Raw genomic sequence first — 10342 nt, forward strand, 5'->3', positions numbered from 1 at the left:
GCAACGAAAATTTTAAGATTAACCATATTTTGTTCTCATCTCATGTTCGTTTCAGGTTCTACGTAACGCAGCCAGGTACTAGTAAACAGATGAACCGAATGGTCTTTTTATGCTTAAGTATAAGTCACATTATCCAACGATGGGGTAAACGATGAGAAACCGATGCGTTTTTTGATGAAAATGGCGTGGTTGCCGGCCGGGCACCACTAGTGATCGGACGGTGACTGAGTCTTTTTTGCGAATCGGTGGGGTCATCGGTAGGAAATAATTCGTAGTTAAAATTCAGCGATGTCTCCAACGATGCCTCACATCGCTCCTCATCGGCAACCCATCATTAATACATCTTTCAAGGATCGGCCGATGTATGGCCGAGCATCGTCCAATATCCGTTGAATCCGAGGTCATCGGGGGGTTGAGTGGTGTTCAACAGATAACGACCGATCATCGTTCGATGTTCGACCAAACATTGGCCCGTAGTCGACCGATGTACGAACGATGTTCACCAATGTATGAGCGATGTAATATACATCGGCCGATTATCCTGGTACATCGTTTTATGCTTAGCAATGCATCGCTGAACCTTTGTAAGTCCGGCCAGCAACCACGCCATTTTTCTCATAAAACGCATTGGTTGCCCATCGTATGCACATCGCTGGATAATGTGACTGATACTTTAAGGACTAGTGGGCCGATGTGGACCGATGTTGGGGCATCGTTAACACCACGGATTACTACCGATTACTACCGGTCTACGGCTAACGGCCGGGAAATGTGACCTAGGCATTAGCGACATCTATTTGAAGGCTTCACCAAATCTTGGGTAACAAATTTAAAGAGTGTGTTTTTATCTGACACATATGATATGAAGAGAGTTGTAAACACGACTTTTAAAATATATCACACAAAATATTTTTGGACATAGGTCCAACAAAAGATCCAATCCACTTTGGAATTAATTTGAGGTCTATTAGATTCATTGTCATCAATTTTGAATATCACAATTACAATAGCTAGTCGATTTATAGAGTAGGTCAATAAACACACTATATTTTGTCAGAACTCTTAACGTGTCTCTATCATACAGTTATGGATGTGCTGAACATAGGGTCTTCTGGTTCGCTCAAAACATACACCGTATAACCCCTATTAACTGCCCCGGGCGCTTAGAAAATAGCAAAAAGAGGGCCGTTATTTGAATATTCCTTTTTTAATATTCAATGCCATATTCTAACTTCAAAATATCTTTTGAAAAAAAAAACAAATTCAAGGAAGCACTAAAATAATGTCTAACTAATGCCTAATTTACAGGAATTGGTCCCTTTGACCTAAACACTTTGAATATTAGAATGGGCAGTAATTTTTATAACAAAATTTTCTTGTAGGAAATGCTGTCCAGGACAGAAGACTGAAAAAAAGACTAAAAAACTGCCTTAAAAAACACAGCCATCATTAAAGTTAATCGATTAAAAAGGAACATCCGAACAATATGATATTAGGAACTGGCAATTTGAATCGACCACTGTGGCAGAAACGCCTAAATAAACATTGAAATGCTCAATTTCTTTGTTCAGAGCTTTTTCTCTCTTGGTGTATTTTAAAATACTTAAAATATTTATGAGAATTTTTAACATTAAACATGAAAAACTAATAAATTTAAGATCGCATGCATATCATGCAAAATTATCCTCACATGAAAATCGCATGAATTTCGCATAAATATTGTATGAGGACATTCGCACGTGGAACTTTCCTCATGTTTTTCGCATAAATACCATGCGAAAGGGCAAAGGTATCCACTTTTCCCCTTTGTAATTACACAGATTTGCACTGACCATAAACAACTTCTACTTTTCATTTGTTCATGTTAGGTTCGATATTGTCTTATTTTCCGTTCATGTCAAAATTTTACACAACCGAAGTCATCTTGCACGGAAACGCAAGTGTTAAAGATAGATAAAAATTCAGACGGAAAGACCTAAATTATAAGTCATCACGTGTAATGCAAGTTTGGGACAAAAGACTGGTCAAAGTATTTATTACGAAATAAAATATCGGAATATAGAAGGAGGGCGAACTTAAGCTTGATAGTACGACCGAGATTTTGTCTGGACTAGTTAAGGTTTTTCGTCCTAATAGTAGGCCTTTCAACTAATTTTTTTAGGCTGCACAATAAGTCATTTCACATGGTAAAAACATTTCATTGAAATATTTATATGTAAATGAAATTATTAAATAAGCTTAAGATTAATAACTCATGCATACATTTATTAAATCATTAAAAATTTTGATTATTTAAAAGTGACTACAATGATATGTTTAAGGAAAGGTAGCTCAAGTGTGAAAATGACTAATCTATTTCCGATTAATGAGTTATAATTTTTAGGAATAACATATAGGTTGTTTCAGCATTGGTGTTGTTATATACACAAAAGGGTTCCTTACATGTACATAGTCGTTGAACGAAAACTCCCGAGAGTAGTAGACGTCATAATAGCCATGTTTACGTTACAAAACTGATGACAATGTGTTGACCAAAGGGTTATATAGTAACTTTACGTTAACGATGGAAGTGAATTTGAGTGTTGTGCCGAATTTGAAAGTTTATGTTTATTTCAAAGGTTTTGCTTGTTTCGGTATAATAAACAATTCATTGCATGATAGTGAGGGAAATATGAAGATTTATTCAGCCAAGAAATATATTCTGCTTGGGCGAAGCCCTCGGGGAATATGATTTTTTTCTTGGCTGAATAAGTCTTCATATATTTCCCTAACTATCATGCAATAAATGTATAATGTCATGCGTGTGTTGCATTTTTGCCCTCTCTCTATAAAAATATATATTTCTACAAGTACATGCAACAAATAATTACTTTATGTGTGTTACTTAACACGAAGAAGAACGCCCAAGTAAAACAATCTAATCAGGTTAAAATTAAGAAAGAGGGGGGGGGATAGATTTCATTTTTTATATTTATTTATAGAAAATACTTATATGTGATTTAACGCTGTCCGCAACTATAAAGAAAATAAATTTAACATAAGTGCTTATTTCAAAACCATTGGATTCCACTGACAGAAAAAAAACACTTTTGAAATGCTAAAAATGACTTCCGTATGAACAATTAGATACCTCGGACCTGCTCTAAACAGGTTTCAACAATGACTTATAATTCATAACAGCAAACCCTATCTGCAGTTGAAAGACCTACTAATAGAAGATATTCTACTAATTCTGATGGTTAAGATTATTTTTTTTTAAAACTTAGAATCCAACTTTGAAACATCATGCTGTGGTTTCATTAATATTCGTTGAGCACCAATTTTCGAGGATTTTATTTGGTAAGGAGATCCACGAATTTTCATTGAATTAAGAAATTTGTTATTCATTGTATAGCCAATTCTTTCGTCCACGAAATTATGTATCCTCAAAAACGTTTGTTATATTAAATCCACAAAAATTATCGCCAACGAAAATTAATGAAACTACAATATCTCGCTCCTTTCTCAACACATTTGGCTCAAATGTACAGCATTTATAGACGTTACAAAACAGTCTCAGAGTGCTGTCAGTCAGTTATTACCCTTTAATTAAATATTTAGCAGTTTTAGTTTCCAGACAAAGGATCTGAGATTACAAAGCTGAAGCAGAAATCTTACCGAATTATTATAATACAGTCCCTTAAAATTCTACTTTCTCATTTTTCCGATTCTATTCGCTCACCGTTTGTTCACCGTTCGTTCAGTGCACATTCGCTGTTCATTAAGCATGCCTTTTCAGTTCTCTCCCCATTCACAGTTTTGAATTCATCGTTAGTCATGTGCTCACATCACGAGCACCGTTAGCAAAGTGTTCACCGTTCACTTTGCGTTCACTTTGCCTTCAGCGTTCACTTATCGTTCAGTCTTTATTGTCATTCGGAACTTCGAACTGAAAGGACTTATCTCTTGAAGGTAAGAATGCAGGTTTTTGATTTGATAACTAAGATATCGTGTTTGGAGAAGCATTATTTCATACCAAAAAATAACTACAATACTTTTATATTTATTATTTAAACTGAACTGTTGGGTTATTTATTTAATTTCAATCTCTGGAAAATAAATTTTGTTATACGTACATTAAGTACCTTTGCGTGTGTATAACGATGCTAAAATATCAAATTTAAATAAGTGCAATATACAAATGCTTCAAACACGGACACCTTTTTTTTTGTTAAACTAGACAGAATGTTAATTGATGATCAATTAGTCTTTTGATTAAACAATTACAGAAAAAAATTTTAAAAATACAAGAAAAATTTTTTTTCTTAACCCCTTATCTTTAAAATATACACGCAATCATGTGAGAATTAGATCTGAGAATTTAAGCACAGGTAACGCAATCTGTGTATAAGACCGCGTCCCCTCCGCGGTGTGTTAATCCTTTCTGCGTTACGCCGTTGCGGGTTTTCATTGCGGTGCGTATCTGTAACCCTGTTTACATCGCGGCGGGGACAATTACCGTTATTCTTCAGCTTAGAATTTGTTACCTGTAAAGTCTTAATTGTCTTTTTTTATCATGTAGATAAAGGAAGTGGTGGTGGTTGGGTGGATTAAAGGTTACGACTCCATTTATATTATGAATACGATCAAAGGGCTGTTTTTTAATATCTATTCATTTTTTTTAAGGATTTTCAAAGTGTATATAATAATCGTATATCTCTTTTAGCAATAGTCACTGAAATTTAATTAATTATCTTTTACGTCTTATAACAGCAATATCACATGAAATATCGTCAAAACATTATTAGTTACACAGTCAGTTAGTGACCTAATACGGACTCGTACGGGGTGTGAAATGGAAATCCGCATTGGGCGAGGAGAACTGTGTAACGAATTTATCCCGCTGAAGACATTTTTCAATATAAAAAAAAAAATATTTGTGCATATTATGAGGGGGGGGGGGGGGGGGCGCGGACAATCAACATAAAATATCGTTACGGTAACAAGAAATTTAACTATAAACTACCTACGTTGACCGTTTCTTAGCCGCCATTTTTATTTACAATAACAACGCTTCGAACGGAATCGCGTGCCCTATTTTCATATTATGCCTCGACGGAGAGGTAATATGGAAACGGAGAGGTAATACGGAAAATTTCAGGGCGTCATGTGATTAGCTTTTATCCAATCAGTAATCGACAAATTTGTCTGAAGCGGGATAATATCAAATATTATAGGGTTGCTTAACTTATATTGGTGAATATTGGCATAAATCTTGCGTTCATATAAGTCACTTATAGATGAAAAGTACACTGAAAAAGAGCTTTTGTTTGAGGATATACGCACATTGCACGAGGAAGAGGAGATCCGAAAGGAAATGGACAAAAAGAAATGCCTTGAAAACGCTAAAGCTGTCAACTTGAGAAAGAGAGCTATGGAGAGATTGTCACCAGAAAAAGGTAAATTGATTTCGTAAACCTGTGTTTAAAAATTTAATTTTGATATTTTTGTTAAAAGGTTATATAGATATCTTGGCATTTTTAGGATCATAACCACGAGAGTCCCCGGTCTTCTATATGTAAAACAGCGGCAGGAAGGAGTAGCAGCGCTGTTCTCTTCTACATCCGATCTAGATCTGACAATGACAGACAAGTAAAGCGCGAAGAAATGGACAAAAGGAGAGAGGAACTTAGGCTAGAAAGAGTTTGCATTGGAGAAGGAAGAAAGAAAACAAAGAATAGGAATGGACAAACAACACAATATAATGATGTTAAGTTTATCTGAGATGATATCACATCGAAAATATAAAACTCTTGTGTTTATTGAAACTTTCAGAGCAAATATTGATGACAACAATTTTGTCTCTGTTTAATCTATTCAAAGTTAAAATTATAAATTTTATATGTCTATATTTTTTCAGTTATCCACGAATAATTTTGTCACTGGGTATTTTGGCAGGACATGTCTATATTAATGCAATCCCGATAAGTAATCTTGTAGACTTGTTGGCTCTAAACCAAAGTAAATACTCGTCTCGATTCCGTATAAGCACAAGTGACAATTAGTGAGAATGGACGCCACTTAAAAGTACTTTCCAACTGACTGCAAGTACAACATCTGGTATTTCCGATAATGAAGTAAAGAATACAGGCTTATAATTTTCCAGAAATATACAACTTACGTCATTTCTATCTGTTACAATCAAAACATTCAGTGATAGACAATGAAATGGGCGGTTACAATTCGACGCGGACGTGGGGAAAACATCGGATTGAAATTGCAGATCGAAATTCATTTTCAATCCACCTCAGCTATACCCTAGAAGGCACATTATTACTGATTGACCAAGAAGACAAATAATTTCAATTTTGGTTCGGTTTAATTTTATTTTTTTTTTGGTCCAGTGTTTTAAATAAATTAATATTTAAGGGACAAATATATCATTTCTGTTTGGTAAATATATGTAAATCTATGTTTTTTTTTTTGGGGGGGGGGGGCTGAACGATTTTTAAATAAAATTGTCCAACAGTTTTCAGTGAAAATAAGTATAAAACTCGTGCACTCTATTAATTCTAGAAATAAAATATATTGTCATGTTAAGCCATGACCTGACTCGACAATTTTTAACTCCCCCCCCCCCCCCCCTTCTACATGTAGAATCCTATATCTTCTGAAAAATAATCTTTGTTTTCTGTGATCTTTCGCGTTATTAAAATCATAAGCTAAAATTCATATTAATGTGAACTTCAAACAACATGTGTTTGAGAGTTGAAATTAGTTGATTTTTGGATCATATATTCACTCTTTGCTTTGAAAACAGCTCAGGTGGTTTGAAAATGAATTTTTATCTTCAATTTCAATCCGATGTTTTCCCGAAGACCGCGTCGAATTGTAACCGCCCATTTCATTATCGATCACTGGATGTTTTGATTGTAACAGATGGAAATGAAGTAAGCTGTATATTTCTAATTTTGCCAGTTAATGTTCCGCGGTCTTAACTTTTTATCCAGTGGAGACATTACTTTCATATGTCACTTGTGTATTCCTTGTGTTAAGACACAATTCCACCAAATGTAACCTTTTGACCTTGACTTGGAGTTTGACCCACTTTTACATAAAAATTTCAAATTTTTACTTTAGCAATATCTTTCGAACAGTCGATATCAGGATATATATACTTCACATATGTATTCTTTTTGGAAGTCCTTTCATTGGATACCAACAATCTTGACCTTTTGATCTTCACTTTGTAGATTTCCGTACCTGTGAAACAACTTTAACCTTGCCCATAACTTAGGAACGGTAAGGGACAGGGCTTTCTTACTTTATGTATGTTATCCTTGAGAGAGGACCCTTCATTGGATACCAAGCATTTTGACCATTGGACCTTGATCTTTGAGTTTTACCTACTTTAAAAGGCAAACCTTGACCATAACTTTTAAAAGGTTGGGACTAGTGTTTTCATACGTCACATACTTAATCCTTGTGACAAGACGTTTCATTTGATAACAAGAACTTTCACCCTTTGACTTTGACCTTGGAGTTTGACCTACTTCTAAAAAATTTAACCTTGGCCATAACTTATGAAAGGCTAGGGCTTCCATACTCTACATAAGTTTTCTATGTGGCAAGATCTTTCATTGGATACCAATTACCTTGACCTTTTGACCTTGACCTATTCATAGAAATATTTTCCTACAAGTTTAAAGAATGGCTTATATTGGTGATTTTTATTCCATAAACGTTCATGTTTTATGATTATACAAAACGACAACGTTACGATGTTGAAGCATATAACGTCAACGTAATGACGTGACAGCATTGATTAAGAAAACAATGCTAAATTGAAACGGCTGTAAAAAGGAAACCAGATAAGATATTCATAAAAAATAAAAAAGTTTTACAACATACAAATCTTAGAGTATAATGCAAGAAAGTTTCGTTTATTTTGATGACTAGACTGATTTTTGCACTATGTCAACTTAGCTCTTTGTCTAACAATTCCATCAATAAATACCGAACAAAGGGACACCTGTCATTTGAACAGCATGAAATAATTCATCCAAGCTCTGATTTGATAGCGGTTAAGGTCGACTTAGAGATGAGAATGATGATAGAAAACATATCGTTAATGATAAAGGACACAATCTGGTCTTCCAAATATTTTGCCGATGTCAGAAAGTCTTTAAGGATAAGCAAGTCTTTGTAGCAAAATGCAAAGCCCTTCAAGTCCAGAATAAATAATCCCGTTCTGACATATATCTTTATCGGGTATGTGTAATGCATGGAATACAATGCTTATAACATATTTTTCAAACATGAAAAGTAATTTGCACTCATCCTTCGTTCACCTTTCAAGATTAAAATTCTTTTCAAACGTTCTTCTGTCTTAATCAATAATAGAAAGAAAAGAAATTCTTCTTCCATTACTCCATCAGTAGCAGCCAGCAGGCGTAAATCTTCCATTTTCCAAAACATCACTTTGATTTGACAAAATGTGATCTATAACATCTTTTGTTATGTCACACGTACGTGTACATGTTTGAAACAAAAGGCCCATGGGCCTAATAGTGCACCTGAGCATCATGCAATAACTTTTAATTAATTGCATGAATTTGACTCGTGTTTTAAACAGGAGGCCACGAATTTAACAATTACTTATCATAACTGTACACTTAGCATGCTTACATTCATTTGGTTACATACAACCAGGTGCAGAAAAGAAGATTATTAAAGAATTTTTGCAATTTCATTATATAATTGCTGTGCTGAACATGGATCATCAAATTCGAAAAAATACCAAGTCATGTTACCATCAACTACGAAATATTGGACGCATTCGAAATTTAATATAAAGGAGTGCTTGTTAGATCCTTGTGTACTCACTTGTAACCCCTTGTCTAGATTATGGCAATGCCTTACTATACGATATATGCACCAGTTCCTTAAAAAAAAATCAACGGATTCAAAATACGGCCGCTAGGATAATTACTCGTGCCAAAAAAAAACATGACCATATCACCTGTGTTAGTTAACCTACATTGGCTCCCCGTAGAACATCAAATACAGTACAAGCTGCTTCTACAGACTTTTAAAGCTTTAAACGGAACATCGCCACTATATATACAAGAACTGGTTCAGGTTACACGCCTAGTAGATCTCTACGCTCAGAGAACTTCATGTTCCTCTTTCAGTCGCGCGTGCGGACTAAATGATACGGCTACAGGTGATTCGACGTGGCTAGTGCAACATTGTCAAACAGTCTTCTCAAAACTTGAGATTGGAAAGAAATTTTATTCGTTTTGAAAATAGTTAAAAAATTATTAAAAGCTTATTTATTTACTACTGTTTCCCAGATTATTCTTAAGAATCTATTTAAATTGTTTGTTTTTTTTTTTAATCTTAAATTTAGATAATCTAATAACATGGGACATTACAGCAATTTACATGTACGAGGGTTGTAAAATTGTAAAGTTTGACAACATTGATAATTACTGACAAATATTGATAAAATATGTGAATCTATATTTTTTTTCATTAAATTCATGTTTCATTTTATTAACATGCAAGTTTCCCAGATAGCATGACTACGTTGGCCCAACGTTGGCTAATGGTTGGACCGTTGGCCGATGGTTGGGGTTGGGTTTACAACGTTGGCCCAATGTTGGGCCAATGTTAACATTACACTATTTTACGCAGAGGCCGACGTTGGTTGGGGACACAACGTTGGCCCAATGTCGGGCCAATGTCAACATTACAATTTTACTCGGAGGCCGAGGTTGGTTGGGGACACAACGTTGGCCCAACGTTGGGCCATTGTTGTTGGCTTGTCACCACTAAGTCGACATATTTTGATGGGAGTACAACTTTGGCCCAACGTTGGGCCAACATTGGTGAATCACGTCCTTATTTTGTTGTAGTTTGTTGGGCATACAACGTTGGCCCAATGTTGGGTCAATGTCAACATAACAGCAGTTTACTTAGAAGCTGGGGTGAGGACACTACAATGACCCAACGTAGGACCACTTTTACAACGTTGGCCAATTGTTGGGTCAGTGTCAACATTACAATATTTTACTCAGAGGTTGGTTGGGGACACAACGGTGACCCAACGTTGGGCCAATGTTGTTAGCTTGTCACCACTAAGCTAACAGATTTTGTTGGGAGTACAACATTGGCCCAACGTTAGGCCAACGTTGGTGAGTCACGACATTATTTCGATACAATATTTTGTATAGACAACGTTGAACCAACTTTAAGTGAAGTCAGAATTCAGGAAACATGTGACCTGTTTGCAATAATATCGGACAAGAAGATGGAAAAGTGAAAGAAAAAGAAATAGTAAATTATGTACATTTAATGT

General features: G+C 35.1%; 1 protein-coding gene across 1 annotated transcript; it reads left to right on the forward strand.

Annotated features, from left to right (window-relative positions):
* Window positions 1-4834: 4834 nt before the first annotated feature.
* Window positions 4835-5763, forward strand: LOC134273560 (uncharacterized). The gene is made up of 3 exons (XM_062755754.1): window positions 4835-4865; window positions 5280-5438; window positions 5567-5763. The coding sequence occupies exons 1-3, from the start codon at window positions 4835-4837 to the stop codon at window positions 5761-5763; spliced, it is 387 nt and encodes a 128-aa protein (XP_062611738.1).
* The last annotated feature ends 4579 nt before the right edge of the window (window positions 5764-10342 follow it).

This window comes from Saccostrea cucullata, unplaced genomic scaffold (genome assembly GCF_032062105.1).
Source record: "Saccostrea cucullata isolate Sc308-1 unplaced genomic scaffold, CSIRO_AGI_Scuc_v1 ctg8012, whole genome shotgun sequence".
Lineage (NCBI taxonomy): Eukaryota > Metazoa > Mollusca > Bivalvia > Ostreida > Ostreidae > Saccostrea > Saccostrea cuccullata.

Excerpts from the sequence above, each read along its gene's own strand:
- LOC134273560 (XM_062755754.1), top strand. The coding sequence starts at position 4,835 with ATGGAAATCCGCATTGGGCGAGGAGAACTGT. Across the intron at positions 4,866-5,279 it reads CATTGGGCGAGGAGAACTGT|ATGAAAAGTACACTGAAAAA; the intron begins GTAACGAATTTA and ends AGTCACTTATAG. Across the intron at positions 5,439-5,566 it reads GAGATTGTCACCAGAAAAAG|CGGCAGGAAGGAGTAGCAGC; the intron begins GTAAATTGATTT and ends TATGTAAAACAG.